Raw genomic sequence first — 20,434 nt, 5'->3', positions numbered from 1 at the left:
TTCTTTGTGAGTTTTCTTATTTCAGTAACTTATTTCACTAACTAGGTTTCTTCCTTTCTTTCCTTGAACTATTTTCTTTGGGGATAATTGCTTATTGTACCATGAGCAACTGACACTTCCCTAAAATAACTGAAAAGACCTGAGGGGCAGATTTATAGTCAGAGGCCTTAGGTGTTAAAATACCCTTGGGACTCCAATTGAGCCTGAACATTAGAGCCCTAAGGAATGGATATGCCTTATCATTTTTCTTTGCTTTCTTTTGCTGATTATTCTTAATAAATGACAAAGACTCCTGTAAGTATGTGCCCAGAGCAACCTCAAGAATACTGCACAAAAAAAAAAAAAGGCGTATTCCTCCTCTCATTTCTTCCTTCATTGTTGAGTTAAAGTGAAACACAGGTTTATATTGCTGAAGGCAACATAAGTACATAGCACATGGAGATTGGATAATTAGGTATGCATAATTTTAGAATAATGGAGGATTCCTTTAAAAATACTTAGAATTCCTATATATTAGAGTGATGTTTCTCTTTGAGATATGCAACTAGAGTTAGTTTTTGTGAAGAGAGAAAATGCAATGCCAAAAAAGACAGATTAACAGCCTGTTACAAAGGAAATCACAAATGCAATGGTGGGGTCAGTTCTGTGTGGCCTGCAGAAGACTGGCACTTACCTTCAGATGAAAGAGAGCTCAACATATATGAACCCTCGTTCTTGCCTGTGTCACTGAACAGAGCTCTAATAGGGAGAAATTAAAACAGGAAGACTTATTTGAGAGAAAAGACAAAGTGCCCCATTGGTACAAGTTGAATGATATTAGAAAATATTATATATGAAAGTTATCTCTTTACCTGGAGGTCTTTAAAATTATAGCAAAAGGAATAGCTGCTCAGGCTAACAGCCATTTAAGTAATCCAAGTCTAGCTGTCAATGGCATGTGTTTGTATGTGTGGGAAAGAGGAGAAAGGTATCAATTAGATAATCTAAGGTAGAAAATTGCAAAAGGGGTTCTCCATATACAACTGCATTAAAAGAGTTATAGCTGGAGAAATTAATGGCAGGCTTCATAATGTAATTAGTACAAAGAATGATCCTACTGAATAATGAAAAAGACAAATGGCTATAAAACCTATGTTTACAAAGATATTTTAAAAGTCCAGAGTGAAAAGAAAGAGTAAGCCAGAAAGAGAAAGAAAAATACCATATGAGATCGCTCATCTGTGGAATCTAAAAAAAAAAAAAAAAAAAAAAGCATAAATACAGAATAGAAATAGACTCATAGACATAGAATACAGACTTGTGGTTGCCAAGGGGGTGAGGGGTGGGACGAGATAGACTGGGATTTCAAAATTGTAGAATAGATAAACAAGATTATACTGTATAGCACAGGGAAATATATACAAGATCTTATGGTAGCTCACAGAGAAAGGAATGTGACAATGAATATATATATGTTTATGTATAATTGAAAAATTGTGCTCTACACTGGAATTTGACACAACACTGTAAAATGATTATAAATCAATAAAAAATGTTAAAAAATACAGAAAGAAAAAAAAGACATGGAAAGAGGAAAAAGGGGCAAAAAGTGAAAAAGTAAGATATTGCTGAAGGGAAACTGGTGTTTCAATTGGAGCTTAACACAGACACATGAGAAAAAAGGAGAATTAAATTTAAAGTTAGTTTATCTCTCTTTAGAGCAAAAATAATAAATAAGATGAGACTGTTTCTATTTAGGGGGCAAATGCTTTAAGGGAGAGAGATGACCAAGTAGAAGCACTTGATATAAATGTCCTCTATGATTTCCATTAAGGAGAGAAAGAGAGGGGGAGGGTTAGGAAGGAGGATATAGAGACATATATTTGCTTGTTCCAAAACACTTAGGATTCTAACTTGATGATTGTATACCACAGATAGATAACATAGCTTCAGTGTTCGTTTTTAAAAAGGGAAAAGAGAATGGTGACCTGCTGTGCAGCAAAGAGCTTAAGTGCACAGATTCTTGAGTCTGGCTACTGGGTTCAAATCTAAACTCTGAATGTTTACTTACTCACTATGGAAACTTGGGCAAGTTTATTAACCTCATTGTTCTCATGCAGAAGGAAGTTTAGGAAGGAACTTGAAAAAAATTTGATTAATGAAACCAGATAATAAATTAACAGATTTTAATAAAGTGGGAACTTAATTCTTTTTATAATGAAATATTCCCACCTAGAAATGAAAATCGTTCAATATAATAGATGGAGACATAAATTGATAGGTGGATAGATAGATAGGCAGGGATTTATATAATTTATATTTATATATAAATATACTCCTTATATTTATATTTATATATAAATCTCTGCCTGTCTATCCATCATCCATCTCTTGCTGCAGGTACAACTGTTTATTTAAAATTGAGAAATAACAAGTCTAGAGATTGAGCACCAGGCATCAGTGACCTTGAAGAAATTACTTGTTTTTGATTTACCCCCATTTCTGTATCAGTAGAGTGAAACTTCTTTAATGATACCTGCCTTATGAGGAATAAGTGAGAGCATCTATGAAGTACTTAGAGTGTGGTCTGCCACACAGCAAACACTGGCAATTGTTAAAAGATGGTTAATGAGTGAATCTTCATATTGTGTGTCTGCTCTATACCAGGCCCTTTTCTAGACCCTAGAAACATGACAGTGGACGTAACAAACGTTTTTGCCCCCTTTTTAGGGTAATCAGTGTTACTGGTAAAGTTATAAATGTGATTCTTGTTTTGAGAGTCTGTTTGACTGTTTTAAGATGGAAAACACTTGAACGTATTTCATTGAAGGGGCAAAATAAATTATTTCTAGGCAGAGTTTAAAGACAAGTCACAGAAGGAATAATTTATGGCATAAGAGGTTTCAGGAAGCCAGAAAGGGTGTGATATGTAAAGTACAGGTTAAGAGGTTATTTGTGAAGAAAAGAAGGCTCACTCCCTTTAATGAGAGGGAAAGGGGAAAGGTAGAAGTTGCTAAACGTATTGATAAGATTGTTTAAAAATGGAGGGTGAGCCTTGGGTTGGTGTCTATTCTCTTGGTGAAGTATTAGATGAGATCTTTTGCTGAAAGATAATTGGGGTAGAATGGAAGAGCCGAGAAGAAAATATTGATAGTTAGACTATCAAATGTAGAAAAGAGGGAGAGTTGAGTATGAACTTCTAGAAGAGCTAAAACACAAACCTGCTGACAGGCAATGACATCTCAGTGAAGATCCACCTAATGAGAATTTTTCTTACAATTGTTGACCATGTCTCTGTGGCACATAGAAGGAGTGATCTTTACATATTCTTTCATGTGCCCATTCGTCAAATATTCACTGAACATCTGTTGATCTTTTAGGCAATACAATACAGAGGAGGATAAGACTGGCCAGGACCTATACTGACCTTTGGTGGGGTTGGGGATTAGAGTGGGAATAGAATGAAACAATAAAAGTAAACAAATGATGTGATAATTGTAGATTGTGAAAATTCTGAGAAACTAAAATAGAGCGATATTAGAGAACATGAGCAGAGAAAGGGGTGTTTTCTTATAAGGAACTGTAAACAAAAGCTTGATATTTTTCTGAATGATTTTATCATGTAATTCAAAAATACATTCCTACACCACCATGCCAGCTCTCCTGCCTAAGAAAGTGATAGCAGACGACCTAGTAGTAATAAAACACAAAAGGGTATTTTTCAGGAGGAATGAATCAGATCTTCACATTTCAAGTAGTAGTACATCCAAAATCAAGATTAGTCAAGATGTTTAAGATTTTCCCTTACTTGTCATGAAAACACTTTTTTCCTGCTTCTGACTCAATCCAATTATCTCATCAAAAATCAAATATATTATATTAAAGACATGCCTTTAAATGTTAATGGAATTAAGGCAAAAATGTTAAGTTGAACTCAACTGCTGCCTAAAAAATGAAAATTTGTATTTTATGAGATAAATGTATATAGTGCTATAATGAAGAAATGAAGGTGATTCCTATCTCTAAGCAAAAATTGAGCAGCTTTTAACTCCAACTTACACTCATTGCTATTACTTATATAACATGGTTGTAGTATGATTGGTAAGTAGACAGCTAATGTTATTCCTGGAGATCTAGGTAGAAACAGAAAATAATAGGGTCTATCAGGATAGAGAAGAAGAGGAGGTCTATGAATTACAGAATTTAAAACAAAGCTCAAAAAGAGTCAAGAAGTAACTACTGAAACAGAAGAAAAAGAGGAAGAGCCTGGCACTGATGGTCAAAGTCTAAAATTTACATTAGGCCAAGAGAACAACTTGTCCCCTTTTCCCCCTCCTTTAAATCAATGCTGTATGAGCAAAAGATTTTGGAGCTTCCAAGGAAGCCAAGCACATAATGTAGAATGTGCTAAGCTAATAGAAACTGCCTGTGGATCCAAGAAGGTATTTTACATGGTCCTTAGCGCTGAGCATTGAGAAGGTAACAGCCAGAACTGCTACAAGGCACACACAATGGGATGATGTTTTCAGCTGAAAAATAAAAAGTTGTAAATATCCACACATTCTAACATTCTATAAATAGGGTGATCACACATCTCTCTTTGCTCCATAAAATTCTGCGTGATATCTTTTTATCCAGGCTTGTGGAAGATTGCATTAACATCCTCAATTCTTCATCCTTTTTACCCACATCCTTTGCTTTACAATTTTGCTATGATCTCTACTCTAGGTGGGGCATGCTTTCCCATTCCCTAACTCAACAGTCAGCTGTGGACTTGCTTTGAACAAGATGTGATCCAAACAGAAGCTTGAAATGAGCTGGAAGTTCTAATATAAGAAAATTAGGGTTTTTTCAATACCTGCTTGTTGATAGGAAAGCTGTAATTTCTACCTGAGATTTAACCCACGGTTGGCAAAGGAATGTTTGACAGCACATGGAGGAGAACATAAGGAGAAATAAGGAGAACACTTATTTCAGTAAAATAAGTGTTTCATGCAATTAAAACCCTAAATCAGGGAAATATTGCTTCCTTGGTCACCATCAATAAAAAAAAAACTGTCTAAAAGAGTGGAATAAGGGCAGCAGAGGAAATGTAGGAGATGTGTCTTGTAAATTAGAAATATCTCCTGTTAAAACTATTCTGTAAGAGGACTGGAAATACATTTCAAATTCACTGTTTTATCCCCAGTGCTTGGTACAGGCCCTGTATATAGGGATTTGCTCAATAACCACATGACGAACAAATAAATGCATTATTGGAAATCATCTTGAAAACAATGTATATTCATTTATGTATTTATTCAATAAATTATTGTTGAGAAACTACTATGTATCATGCCCTATAGCAGGTGCTACGCAAACAGCAGTGAGAAGAATAAACAGATGAATCATAACGCTCATATAGCTGATAGTCTGGTTGCAAAAAATGGAATAAACAAAATACAAAATAGTGAGATGATGCTGAGTGCTATGGAGAAAGGATACACCAAAGAAAAACGATGGATGGAAGTTCTAAAGGAGTAGTTAGGAAAGCTCTCACTAGAAAAAAAAAGGGCATTTGAATACATTTTTGAATGAGGTTAAGGTATGAGCCATGAAGATACTGAGAAACAGTGTTCTAGGAAGAAGAAAGGACAGGTGCAAAGGCCCTGAAACAGGACTGTGCCTGATGTGCTTCAGACATAGCAAGGTGGCTAGTGTGGCTGGAGCAGAATAAAGGAGAGAGAGATTACCAAATGAAGAGCTCACATACGTCAAGGGGGCCAGGTCTTGTTGAGCCTTGTAAAGCATAGTTAGAACCTTGGCTTTTATGCTGAGCAAGGTGGAAACACATTGATTTGGTGCAGAATAGTGGGAGGATGTGACATGTTTTAAATGAATCCTTTCTGGCTATTGTGTTGAGAATATACTAGTTGGGGGAAAAGACAGAAGTAGGGGAGAAGACTACTACATATTTCCAAATCAGATAATAGTGGCCAAAAAAGGGAACATTCTGCTAAATAAGCTACATGGAGAACTTGTAGAGAACATGCATGTGTGTTTATCACTAATGATGTTGAAGTTGACAATTTTAGAGTAGATACATTTGAATAATTGTATTTTAATACTATTTCATAAAATTGAGAATAACCATGCTCTTCCCCATATGAAATATTCTCTCCTCTGATAGAACATTTAGATATCTAAATATTCTAAATGTATACATGTGGTTTGAGTTACCTATATGTAAAATTTAGAAATTTATGACTCATTTCTTTATTATCTTGTAAAATAACTCTGAGAAATATAAAATTTAAGCCCTTAGTTGTCATACAATGTGGATGAGTTACAAGATCTTAATCTGAAACTATACTCAGGGCAGTCATCAAAAACCACTTCTTGCTACCCTAAGGCCATGGGGAAGAAGCATGAGAGATAAGCATCCAAAACAGAAGAGGAATCCTGAGTCTTAAAATTAAGTCTGTTCTGGGGAGCGGGGTGTAGCTCAGTGATAGAGTGCATGCTTAGCATGCACAAGGTCCTGGGTTCAACCCCCTGTACCTCCATTAAAAACAAATAAATAAAAATTAAAAAGAGATTAAGTCTATCCATTTTGATTTTGAACTGGCCTCAATGATTTTCCTTTCCTGCCCCCCTGCCCCAAATGGAGAAACATCAAATAGCAGTGACAGTTGGGAAAAAAATCACGTTGTTATATACATCTGCTATAATAATTTATGCATAGCCCAAGAGAAAGCATTGCATACTGGGAACAGTAAAGTGGAGAGTTTGAACACTACAGGCCTACTTTCCAATCCTAGCATCATCACTTACTGCAGAGGTTTGAACCAAACATTTGATTCAGTCTTGGAGTTTCAAGTTTTTTTTTTCTCTCTAATATGGTAGTAATAATATCTTTCTCAGGCCGTAATTGTATGAGGAGTAAATAAAAAATAAATAATGCCTATTAGAGGGATTACAGCTCCTAGAATATGGCATTTGTCTATTCATACTACCTTGCTTTCTGTAAAACAATAAAACACTGAAAAAATAATAATCTTAAATGGGCAGAACAACTGAAGCAAAAAGGAGCATTGTTCTACTTCCCCAACCAAATAAGACAGGAACTGAAAGAAGCTACTGCAGAAATAGCAATAAGAAATTTGGACTTGAGGCTCTTTTCAGCTGTAAAGAGATTCTAGTTAACCTAATTAAGATAAAGAGACCTTAATTGGCCTAAGGGAAACTCCCTGTGATAAAACTGTGAGAACACATAGATTTGTGCTGAACACCTCTCAGAGGATGGAACCTGAGGGCATATTCAGGCAATTGACAGTATTATAATTGATTCTGATAGAAACGTTAATATAACTACAGCAGAGGAAAAAATTGGACCATTAGCATGCATGTCATTATTGTTATTACATACTTGCATATTCTCTCTTTTTGAAATGACAGGAGTTTTTAACTAGTACATATGTCAATTTTTTGTATTAGCCATTTATTAATTCTTATGTTTAAGTATTATTTATAATTTATAAATGTTTCTAGAGCAGCAGTATCCTGGCATTGATTTGAATTTTCTCATGAAATGATTGTCATTTGCATTCAATTCCCCAAGAGCCCCAGCTGTACTGTCTCAGGGAATATTCTTGTAATATAATCTCCTGGAGGTTACACTGCAAAAGTGGTGTGTGGAGGAGTTTTTCTGCGCTCTACTTGAGAATTGTCACGCATCTCCAATGCTATGTAAAATGAAGTGATTGTTACTAATAGGACTCTTCAAGTCCTAATGTGCTTGATATGGCCCCATTCTCAGTTCTTCCTTTGCAATAATAGGGTTAATATTTCGGGGAAAAATTTTTTTAAAGAAAACTGCAGAAGTTGCTGCTACATCAAAAATCAACTTGGTTACTATTAAAATTATATTTAACAGAGTTGCCATATACAAGCTTCTATTTTTCCATTGGCTATATACACAGATGTGGATCTAAAGGAGGAAGTGCGTGACTTTCATCTTCTCTTGATAATTTTATGTTGATTACAAATTATATAGATGGAAGGAATGTGAAATAAAGTGTAATGAAGGCCAAGAAAAGAAGGGGATAGCATAGTTCAATGGCTGAGAAAACCAATTTCGGAATCAGACATGTGTTCAGAGTTCCTCAGCTCATTAGCCATATGATCTTTGGCAATTTATTTAACTTCTCTAAGTTTGTTTCGTGATCATAAAGTACATTTAATACTCCTATTTCACTGGGTCATTATGAAATTTAAGTAAGAAAATATATAAATGTTCTGGTCACAATGTTTTGAACATAATAAACACTCAAGTATTATATTTGATCAATTATGTTATTACCTTTCTCCATAATAATAATCAGTCAAGTATCATTACTTAGTTGTTATGGTTGTTATTATTGCCATAATTATTAAGAAAAGATAAAACAATTGATCTGTGGTGTTTAATACTCATTCTTGGCTAATTTTAAGTCAGTTTCCCTCTGGCCCATTCCTTCCCTAAGAATAAGGAGTGTGGTTATAGACTGGGAAAATTTGAGGAAAAAATTTCCCCACTGTGCTAAAAGATAAGAGCTTTAGGCTGAGCTGAGCAGAATAAAGGAGTTGCCAACTCCCTCTTGGAACAGTATCCTCTCCCAAGGATGGATAAGTGAGTGATCCTGACATCGGCTAAGCCTTATGGAGAAAACCCACCTACAGATCTCTAATTGTAGGTAACGGTCTACAGTTCACTTATTCCTGCTTCTTTTTTTGGAGAAAGGGGGTGGTGTGGGCATTGGGTAAGCGTCTTTTCTCGACACAGAGTGTTAAGTGTGGACTTGGTCAGAATATAAGAGATTAAGCTTTCTTTTGTCTAAGGTCCTAAGTTTCCATACCCATACACCTGATGAGTGAAAATGTTTCTAGGGGTCAAAACCTTTTATGGGAAGAACAGTGCTCTTTGGTCGAGCTCATTAGCCTCCATTTCTAAGCTTGGCAGCAGCTCACCTGAACAAGTATAGAATGTTCCTTTTGGGTAGAATCCTGGGGGTATCATTAGAATCTTGACATAATTGAGGTTTTCTTAGAGATCCGCAAGCGGACTCAGAGACTCACTTTTCCGGTTGACACTGAGAGAGTATGGTGGAGCAACACATGAGGACGGGAGCAAGGGATGGAAGCGAGAAGTAGTGGGACTCCAGGGGAGCCCTGGGACTCTGGGGGAACCCTGAGGAACCACCAGGGTCCCGATGACCACCCCTTTTCCTCCATGTTCTGTTGTGATTTTCCTGATCAGCCACCTAGGCCACCATCGCTGGCACCACCGCGGTGGCGTCCCTTGATTCAGGGCACGCAAGAAGCAGGGACCCGCGCCGAGGCCAGAGCTGGGGTAAAGAGGCCAGAGGTTGCCATGGCAGACAAGCGGCGCCGTGTGAAAGTCTATATGATGAGTGATGACCAACTATGGGACGAGCTAGGCACGGGGTACCTCTTACCCACTTACGAGGAGCGGCTTCGGGGCCTGTCTCTGCTAGTTCAGTCGGAGTCCGATGGTTCACTGATCTTGGAGTCAAAGATAAATCTGAACACGCCCTATCAGAGAAAACGAGAGAACCTAATTATTTGGTATGAAGCTGAGAACCGTGGTATGGCAATAATTTTCCAGGACCCAGCAAGTTGTTATGAGATCTGGAAAGACATTTGCAAGGTTCAAGGTAAAGACCCATCTGTCGAAATCACAGAAGACCTCTTGGATGAATCCGAAGAAGAACAATGTGATGACTTGCCGGAAACCTCTGAACAGCTTGGCCTACCAAACTGTGAACTCAGTAAACTTGAACAGATTGCTGCCTTAGTTACTGCGGGTCTCACCTCACCTTTGCGTAAGGAAAGGCTGGCTCTGGTCTTGGAAAACGAGAACTATATTAAAAAGCTACTGCAGTTGTTTCACACCTGTGAGAACCTAGAGGATACTCAAGGCTTACACTATTTGCATGACATTATTAAAGGAATCTTATGTCTCAACAAGAAATCTCTGTTTGAGATCCTGTTTTCTGATGAGTATATCATGGATGTGGTGGGATGCCTTGAACATGAACCTACTTTGGCTCAGCCAAGAAGGCATAGGGAATTCTTAACCCAAAATGCCAAGTTCAAGGAAGTTATACCAATAACAAACTGTGAACTTCGGCAAAAAATACATCAGACATACAGGGTACAGTACATTCATGACATCCTTGTGTCTAAACCATCCGTGTTTAAAGAGAATCTTTTTTCTACTATTACAACTTTTATTTTTTTAAACAAGGTTGAGATAGTCAGCATGCTGCAGGAAGATGACAAGTTTTTGGCTGAAGGTTTTGCACAGTTAAGGGATAAGACCACAGATATTGATAAACGGCGTGAACTGGTGTTTTTTTTCAAGGAATTCTGTGCATTTTCTCAGACGTTACAGCCTCAGAGCAAGGATACCTTATTCAAAACATTGACACAACTGGGAATTCTTCCTGCTCTTAAAATTGTAATGGCCACGGATGATTTGCAGATAAAATCAGCTGCTACTGATATATTTGCTTATCTAGTAGAGTATAGTCCATCCATAATCCGAGGATTTATAATGGAAGAAGCCCAGCAGAGTGAAGATGGCAACCTTTTCATTAATTTAGTAATTGAACAAATGATCTGTGATACTGATCCTGAGCTCGGAGGTGCTATTCATTTAATGGAACTTCTCCGAGAGCTACTTGATCCATACAACATGCTGGCAACACCTACTAAATGTGAAAGAAGTGAATTTCTAAATTTCTTTTATAAACGTTGTATGCATAACTTAATTGTACCGCTTTTGTCAACCACTTCAGAAGATGTATGTGAAGAAGATAACATAGTTGGAGCTGACCAAAACAACAAAAATCACCTCAATAATTACCAAACAGCACAGCTGCTTGCCTTAATTTTAGAGCTGCTCACATTTTGTGTGCAGCATCACACATATTACATAAAATACTATATTTTTAGGAAAGACTTGCTAAGAAGAGTCTTGATCCTGATGAATTCAAAGCACGCTTTCCTTATCTTGTGTGCTCTTCGCTTTATGAGAAGGATGATTGGCCTTAAAGATGAACTTTACAATCATTACATCATCAAGGGAAATCTTTTTGAGCCGGTTGTAAATGCTCTTCTAGATAATGGAACTCGGTACAATATGTTGAATTCAGCTGTTATTGAGCTGTTTGAATACATAAGAGTGGAAAATATCAAGTCTCTTGTTGCACATGTAGTTGAAAACTTTTATAAAACACTTGAGTCAATTGAGTATGTTCAGACATTCAAAGGATTGAAGATTCAATATGAACAAGAGAAAGACCAGCAGATTCAAATACAGAAAACCTTGCATTCTATACTGTATAGTAAAGTGTTTTGCAGAGATTCCAGTGTCTTGGAGGAGAAGGAAGAAATGAATTTTAAAGAAAATATAGAGGAAGGAGAAGCAGATATGCCACCATTGGAAGGTGAATTTCAAGATTGTTGTGATAAATTTACGGAGGCTAAAAAAACAAAAGAAAATGAAGACAAGGTAGATCTTCCCAAAAGAATATCTTTTGGTGACTTGAAATTTACTTCATCCCATTCTGCTGATACTGCTTCCAGCAGAGCAAGTAACCCAAGCACGATTAGCTTAGTGGATTATTCAGACGATGAAGAGGAAGATAAAGAAGATGAAACATCCCTCAGAAAAAGACCACGTCTTTAGTAAAATCTTTATGGGAAACCCTCAACATTACTGAACTTTACATTACTAAAATTCTGTAAACATCAAAACATTACTAAAATTCTGTAACATTAGCTGAAAAATCTGAATCCAAAAGCTTTCTCATGTGAGCTTATAAGTATTCAATACATAGCAAAGATGCTCAGTGTTACTATCTAGGAGAATTTAGTTCTATAAAAATCAAACTTGCCAAAATCTTAAAAAAACCAAAAAAATGAACTAAAACCTGACTGATAACTTCTTAGCAGGAAAATTCTTAGTTTAGGGGGAGGAAACAGTTTGATAATCTAGTATTAATGTAATTTTGTTCCAAGTGTATGTATTAGAAACAACTGTTAACAGTGCAGCTGCAAAGCTTGTATTACCTGCCCAGTGGTCTGGCTATGGTTTTCTTTTTTCTGTTGTCTTCTTTGGAATAAAAATTTATGTTTATGTTTATGTGGAAGATAGTCAACTGCAACAAAAGATAAAGATATTCACATTTCTGAAGATTTAACAGAAATTCAGCCTTATGAGTAATTGGAGGAAGTAACTTTTGGTGTGTGTTTTCATGAATAAAAAAGGAAGCTGGATTCAAAATTTGCAGTTGTTAATGTGATTTTGTTGTTGTTGTTTAGATGAGAGATGCAAAGAATCAATCCAGTATTATTCTATAAGAGCATTCTCTAAGACCTTGGGAGTGGGTAGAACAGAATGCTTTCAACTGCCTAGATTGTGAAAGATATTTGGAATTCATTTCCTGATTCATTAATAAACTTATGTTTGTCTTCAGAGCAGCAAGTAGGTTTCAAAGTGTAATCTACAAAGACTATCATACAAAAAATAGTGCTGAATGAGGTGACACTCAATAGCTAGAAACCATTTTGGATAATTTTTAAAGAAAAAGTTATGTAAAAAGTTATGTTATTCCACATAAAGTACATGAAATTTTTTCCTATAAATATGGGTGTGATTTGAAAGGTACTTTATTAAAGAGTGAATACAAGTGAATTTCTAACAGTAAGTTGTAGCAAAGAATTAAGAGGTTTTATTTTTAGAGGAGCAGGTTAGCTAGGTCCATTTTTCCTGGAATTGCTTAAATTGAAGCAGTTTCTCCTGTTTGAAGCTTTTTGGGTTAATTTTAATTCTGACCATTGTTTGAACAAGATAGGCTGTCTGAATAGTTTTCCAGAACAGAATTTATTTTGTATTAAAAATACCGGTGTCCTTGTTTTGAACCATTTGGTGATATTTATGGTGAACTATACCATTCAGAAATTATAAAGTGACCCTGTAATTCCAAAAAGAAAAGAGACCATTTTAAATGTACTATTGTGCTCATAGGAGATACATTTTAGGCAAAACTAAGAGATTGTCGTGTAAGACTGCAAAAGTATATTCCTAAAAGAACAAATAGTCATTTCATCATCAAATATGAAGTTGGCTAAAGTGTGGAGATGACCTCAGGAGGTATAATCATACATTACTGAGGATGTGATACAGCAGGGAAAGTGCTTTTTCACATCTCTCAAGCCAGGCTAGTTAAATTAAATGTTGTAGTGGGATGATTCACATTGTGAGAGCATGTCAAAAAAGACAGTTTGTTTGAAAAGTGTATCATGTTTTCCTTCCGATTAGACTGTCATGGGGCTTGTTGTCCATAGTACACACATTTACATGCATCTGGAGAGTTTTCTTTTGAAAAAGTATACTTAACTCTTTGTTTTGGTAGGAGTAGTTCCAGTTCCTTAACAGAACAGCTATAAACAACCAGATAGATAATAACAAGTTTTGATGCTCTCTCTTCTTGTTCTTATGCCTTCAGCTAGTTTTCATCAACCATAAAAATGGACACTGTAGGAGAAAAAAATGAATATTTGCATTTCTTGCTGAATTGTCCCCATTGAGTGCATAAGGGAACACGAGGGAGGGCATAACTATAATGGGAAGTTAATTTAAAATAAATAAAATCAATTTTAAAAGAAGAAAAGAAGAAAAGAAAAAAGGGCAGGCATTCTCTTGAGCTGTGTAACCTCTGTGAGCCCTTTTCTAGTCTCAGCAACTTAATGTTAGGGAAACAACGTGACAAGCAAAATAGTGCAAAGGCAAATTGCCCATCCGATGGCATAACCTACTATTAAGGGAACATTTAAGAGAACAACAAAACACAGACGAGCAATCGTTACTATCTGCACACGGAGTAAAAAATTGACCAAAATGTTCAGTCTCTCTAGAGACTGTGTGTGAGAAGATACCATGTCAAAAATGTTTCCTTTCCTCTTTTAAGTTTTTGTAAGTAATTTTAAAAAGACTCGTAAGTGGATAATTTATGAAAAGAAGAAACAGTTTGGAATAGTCCTGTATTTACAACAAAATTCAGGTTAGCATATTTGGAGAGGTGCCCTGGGTTTGTCAAGGTCTTGACTTTAAATATGTGACTTCCAGTCATCTTTATGGCTTAGTGACTTTCTAAACACAACAACAAGGAAAGGGTGATGGCGCAGATAAAGCAAAAGCTTTCTATTCAGACAGCCCTTGGTGACAATGCAGGCTCTGATGCTTACCAGTTTCACAGCCTTAGTTTATTTTCTTCTCTAGCTGCTATCTCTCCATCTTGCCTTAAAAATTAGAAACTATACGTAAATAACCCAGAACATATTTAGTACTCAACAAATAGCTTTTAAAGCTCATTATCAGCAGCAGCAGCAGCATAATCATTTCCAAGAAGTTGGAGGATAAAGCCAAGTATAAGCACTTATATCACAGGTTATGTTCGTAAATCAATAATCCTATATTCTGAATCAAATTGATAGCAACATGATACATTAAAAACTAATGAGTTCAGTCCTGGTTGGCAGACAAATCTATGTGTATGCATTGTGCTCTGCAGAGACACAACTGGAATAAAAAGAGTAAAAGTAGAGAGAAAAATAAACCTTCATAGCAATGAAGACACTTGGGTGGAGTGGTGTCTGGGGTGTTCACCAAGGAATGAGAGATGTCAGAAGTGAAAAGTGAAATTGAAATTTGAAAAGTAGGAGGGAAGGTGGGAAGGGTATCGTAGTTTTGTAAAAGTGGCAAGAGTCACTAAGTCCTACTCCTCCATCCCATCCCAGCAAGCAGGGTAATCAACTCGAATGTATCCCGAGATAACAGACTGGATGTTCTTTCCCCAGAGCAACTGAGATAACAGGCAAAGCTGAGGGTCCTGACATGGATGTTGTTGCCCCAGAATTAAGCCATTCTCTTTGAGGTGTTGGAGGATCCAAGATGCTGAAAGCTTGCCACCCTAAGGTGCAAGTCAGTGCTTTCAGGAGAGAGACATGTTAATGCCTGGCTCCCACCCAAGAAGTACAATCTCAAGATCACAAATGTTACCCATGGAAAGAAAGTCTTTACAACTGGCAGGTCCATCAGGTGGTCACAACATCAGCCAGGGAACACTGGTTGAGAATGCTAGCAGGTGAGCCTTAAAGTTCCAGATTCAGTTAAAATAACTGAGCCTCGTCCTTGTTTTGGAAGGTCTACTACGTGCAGTCAATCCAATTGTCTTGTTTGTCCATGTCACCAGCATGGTGCTGTGACCTTAGTTCACCCCATGGAATGACTGAGATTGAGAGTGAGGATGACATTCAAAGAGGGGTGTGTGTGTGTGTGTGTGTGTGTGTGTTAGTTATCATCCCCTGTTTCTCCTGATAGATCTCTCGGTAAGGTTAAGGGGAATGGTGGTCAGAGCTGCCTGTCTGGGGATGACAGACTTAGCAGTCAGTTAAACTGAAGGTGCCTGCAACAGTTTGAGAGAGCTGTACCAGAATGTTTTCCTTGGGGAGGAAGTCTCCAGAGGCAGTTCTGAACTACAAAGATCATTAATGCTCCTTCCTCCCCTGTGCAACCTTAGGTGCTGGGTCGTTGCTCTTCCTCCATCTCCACAACACCTGAGTGTCCCTTTCTATTAACTATAACTTTGTCCTTTTTTTAGTCATTTCTTACTCTCACCCCCACTTTTCATCTAGAAGGATCAAGTGTGAGGGGGACAAGGACGTTTGTATAAAACCAGAATTAAGTTTGAATCATGTAGGTCCCAACTTTGCCAGGCTGCTGCCATAGGGTATACCAAGCCTGGTCTGGGGAAAGAAATGTGCATCATGCCTAGGAATGGTCAGGACAGAACCCTGCATTTTCAAAAGAGGAAAGTCAATATAATTTCCCAGCCCTTTAGTCCTGATTTAATGACCAAATTGCTTTACCCGGATGTAGGGCTTCTCAGCCTCACCATGGTTGACATTTTGGGCCAGATCTTTCATGGTTGTAGGAGGCTTTCCTGTGCACTGCAGGATATTTAGCAGCATTCCTGACATCTACCCACTAGATGCCAGCAGCATACCCTCAGCTGTGACAACCAAAGATGTATCTGGAAGATGCTAAATATTCCTCAAGGGGGCAAAATCACCCTCGACTGTGAACCACTAATCTGAAGTTGTGTGAAGCTTGATTCTAGGATTTCTTTTACTTTGTGGATATTGAGTCCACATTCTCTAGGCTGTCATCATCTCTTTTTACCCTCTACCTGAAAGGGCTGAGTACATACAAGGGTAAGGTGCATAACACACTTTTCTAAGAAGAGAATGGTCTTTGCTTGGACTTACAGAGATTCCAGTTCTGCTTTTCATTACAGGTGTAACCATGACATCCTGGTTGACACCTCTAATCTAAGTTTTCTTATCTGTAATGTAATTCAACTCCGGATGACTGGTTCTCCGTGGTTATGGCTAACAACACTGTTATGACTGAACTGTGTCTCCCAAAATTCATATGTTGAAGTCCTAACTCCCAGTATCTTATATGGGACTATATTTGGAGATTGAGTCTTAAAAGATACAATTAAAATGTGGTCATTGGGGTGGACCTAACTCCAATATAACTGGTGTCTTTAGAAGAAAGAAATTTGGACACAGACATACACGCAGAGGGAAGACCATGTGAAAACGCAGGGAAAAGATGGCCATCTACAAGCCAAGGAGAGATGCCTCAGAAGAAACCAGCTCTGCTGATACCTTCATCTTGGGCTTCTAGCCTCTAGAACTATTAGAAAACAAATTTCTATTGTTTAAACCACTTAGTCTGTGATACTTTGTAATCGCAGCCTTAGCAAACTAATACAAATACATAATAGGAATAAGTTTTGTGAAGATTAAAGAATGTGTATCTCAATATCACATATTTATTATGATAAAGAGTTTGAAAATGAGATATGACAATAGCTATTCTTTACTGAGTATGTATTATACGTCAGGCACACTTTCCTAGGCAACATACCTACATTATTTCTAATTTTACAATAAACCTGCAAGGTTGATGTGATGGCCATGAGACTGCATTTTGTAGAGAGGGAGTATGATTGAGTGAAATGAAGGGCCCCAGCCTCTGCCCTGCAACCATTGCCCCAATTTCTCCCAGGCCGTGCTTCCTAGGGGCTGTCCCCAGCCAGTGGTTAGCATGGCGGGGGTACTAAAGCAGGCTCGTTTCTAGAAAAAGAGAAACTCTTCTGACTGGCAACTATGACTTGAGAACTTTTTGAAGGCCTTCCTGAACATTATTTAGACTCCATAGTGATCTAGGATGCTGCCATCACTCCCTCTGCTTTACTTGGGGTCAGAGCGTGCCACATTCTGACAGCTCTTCCAACTTCCTCCAGCTTGCTGTCCATTGCCTCTCATTAGCTTTCCCCCTAACAAAATCCTTGCATGCTAAATCTTCTCAAAATGGCTACTTCTTGGAGAACCTGGACCAACACAGTATGTATTGTGACTCTATATTAGAGGAGAAGCAGAGGCACACAAGTGTTTTCCCAGAATTGTATCACTAGTACTAGTGAGACTGGATTCAGGTGTTTGTCTGACTCCATAGACTGAGCTCATTCTCCTACATATAATGTGTTCTGAAATATATGATGAAAGTACTTTAGGCATTAAAACCATTATATATACCTACCATATATATTTATTAATAATAAAGTAGAAATCTGAAATCAATATCAGGTCTATCAACAGTCTATGTACATAAATAGTAACAGTGTCTTTCTGCTTGACCCATGCTTTCAAAGGTCATGTTAAGTTAATGCTGCTTGAATTCTCCTCCACAGAAACACAGTACTCTGCAAACCACTGTCATCACACCACAGGAATTGCTAAAGAGGTGACTAGTGAAATTTTCCCTCTTGCCTCGTAGATCAAGAGAAATAAAATAGCTAACTTTCACTATGTGTCAAGCATCATGCTACTAAGTATTTTATATGTATGGTGGAATACTTTGGCATTAACAATGGAGGTCCATATCACCACTTCTCATGCATTTGCCCGTTCTAGAATTTAGTTGCTAATCTGAGAAAAATGTTGGATATAGAGGCTTACTCAATTTACTGAGATTAAATTTCAGCCTCATTGAAGAATGGAGTCTTGAAATAGAAATTATGTCCAAGTATCCACAGCTGGAAATTAAACACTTTGCATTTCTAAGTGGATAGACTGAGTTTCCTAACAAGTAGACTTGGGACAATTCATTTTCGTTTCTATCTTTCTGTTGATTTCCTTCAGTGCTTGTTTCCCTTTCCCCCTTTATTGCTTTGCAAGGTATTCTTTCCATTCCAATCTGTTAGATAGATACCTTTAAATTGTAACATGCACACTTTATTTTACAAAGACTAAATATAACAGTCTATCCTTCCCTGGGATAATTAAAGGAAATTTGTTTCATATCCATCATCTCTCTTTAGTATTATATGTGATTGCTGTTTTACTATATTTGACACTCTAAACTGTTTTTACTAGAACGTTTTTTGGTCTCCAAAATTTTGGAATCAGAAGCAAAACAAATTTGAAATACATTTCCTGCCCCCACTGCAATGACTAAGTTAAGCAATTGTGCATGTAATATTTGGAGAAAACTGCAGAAAACTACTTCTGTTGGAGAGTTACTAGGGCAACCCTTTAGATAAGGAGAACATATGAATGGGCTGAGGAGCCTGATAAACTACCCAATAATATTGCGATGTTTCTGTGTACACATTTTCAGAGATACTTTACCAAATCTGAAGAGTGCTTTAGTCTATTACATTTGGCAGTGGAGAATATACAGTACTTTTGGTGTATTCCCAAAGATAGTGAAATATCAAAAAAACAGTAGATTTATTTCATACCCGAAATAAGATATTTTGCGGAAAACTATTCTTATTTTTCTCTGATTTGTCTATTGCTCTGTAATAAAATTTTGTATGATTTCTGTTGATCCTAAATATGAGGATCATTTTCCTTATAAAATAGATTACATATTATAGAGAAAATCACGCTATGTTAGAGTTTAGAAAATACATCAGTTTCCTTTAGATAAATACATTCTTGTTATTTTTTTCAGTTTTACTGATTATATATAGTTGACATATAATATTGAATTTGTCTAGTGTGTACTGCATAATGATTTGATATATGTATACATTGCAAACTGGTTACCACAGTAAGTTTAGGGAACATCAAACACCTCACATAGTTACAAATTCCTTTACACAAATACCTTTTTAATAATAGCGTTATGCATGATGGTTTTGTTTATCTTCACTAGTATGTCAGACATATGTGAAAAGTGTATTGCATGGGGTATGGGGTTAGAATGGCTGGGTTTGTGTCATTATTGAAGTACTTTCTACCTATCAAGCTTCAGATGATTCATATAACCTCTCTAAGTCTCAGGGTACTTATCCATAAAATGACACGCTACCAATAACAATGTAGGTAAAATTATAATATTTTAAAATACCATGGGCATATTGATGAATATTTTCTACTTAGTCTGATTGTGTAGCAGTTTTTCTTTTATACCTAACAACTAGTGTGGTTTCATTATTATTTCTCAAATAAAATATTATATCAAGGTATACAAATATATAATCCTATACTGATACCCTGAAATTATACTGTAAGCAATGATTTTCAATAACTTCTTTATGTTTTTCTCCTTAAAGTATTCAACTTAGATGTAACAAAATTGGCACATTTTTCTTTTCATTTTTTTATTCTGTGTCTCTTAGAAATTTGTAAAATGATAATACATGAATCTAGTATTCCTATAAATATACCATCTAATAAGATTAAAATCTCCTTTTACTATTACCTGAAATCTAAGATCTGTCATTCCTGTATTTTTCTCAGGAGCTCAGCCTTCTCATTTTGATACACATTACTTTGGTGTTCCATGGATTTTATATAAATATACTCATAACAAATTCACATTATAGCTATATGTGTATGTACATAAAATATATACTTTACTATGTAACACTAATAGACACTTACTCTTTGTGTTTTCCATTTTCCCTCCCTTTCCCTGAGAATTATTCTAAATTTCCCATGGGAAATTCAACTCCCAGTTCTTAACCACGCACTTTTTTTGTATATATATATTTTTTACTGAAGTATAGTCAGTTTACAATGTGTCAATTTCTTGTGTACAGCATGTTTCAGTCATACATGAACATACATATATTCATTTTCATATTCTTTTTCACCATAAATTACTATGAGGTATTGAATATAGTTCCTTGTGCTATACAATATAAGCTTGTTGTTTATCTGTTTTATATGTATTAGTATCTGCAAATCTCAAACTCCCTTCCCACCCCCTTTCCCCCATGGTAACTGTAAGTTTGATTTCTACTTCTGTGAGTCTGTTTCT

At 36.6% G+C, this 20,434-nt stretch overlaps 1 protein-coding gene across 1 annotated transcript; it reads left to right on the top strand.

Moving 5' to 3' along the window:
• The first annotated feature begins 9,370 nt into the window (after positions 1 to 9,370).
• On the top strand, positions 9,371 to 11,713 carry PPP4R3C (protein phosphatase 4 regulatory subunit 3C). Its single transcript, XM_045516258.2, has 2 exons — positions 9,371 to 10,869; positions 11,035 to 11,713. Exons 1-2 carry the CDS (start codon positions 9,371 to 9,373, stop codon positions 11,711 to 11,713), a joined length of 2,178 nt encoding a protein of 725 aa, XP_045372214.1.
• The last annotated feature ends 8,721 nt before the right edge of the window (positions 11,714 to 20,434 follow it).

The sequence above is a fragment of the Camelus bactrianus genome, chromosome X (genome assembly GCF_048773025.1).
Source record: "Camelus bactrianus isolate YW-2024 breed Bactrian camel chromosome X, ASM4877302v1, whole genome shotgun sequence".
Lineage (NCBI taxonomy): Eukaryota > Metazoa > Chordata > Mammalia > Artiodactyla > Camelidae > Camelus > Camelus bactrianus.
This window is presented reverse-complemented; position numbering and strand designations above follow the sequence as displayed.

What these genes read in the sequence shown, in the direction of transcription:
- PPP4R3C (XM_045516258.2), top strand. Translation starts at nt 9,371, where the DNA reads ATGGCAGACAAGCGGCGCCGTGTGAAAGTCTATATGATGAGTGATGAC. An exon ending in GGAGCTGACCAAAACAACAA is followed by an intron (nt 10,870 to 11,034) that starts AAATCACCTCAA and finishes CGCTTTCCTTAT; the next exon opens with CTTGTGTGCTCTTCGCTTTA.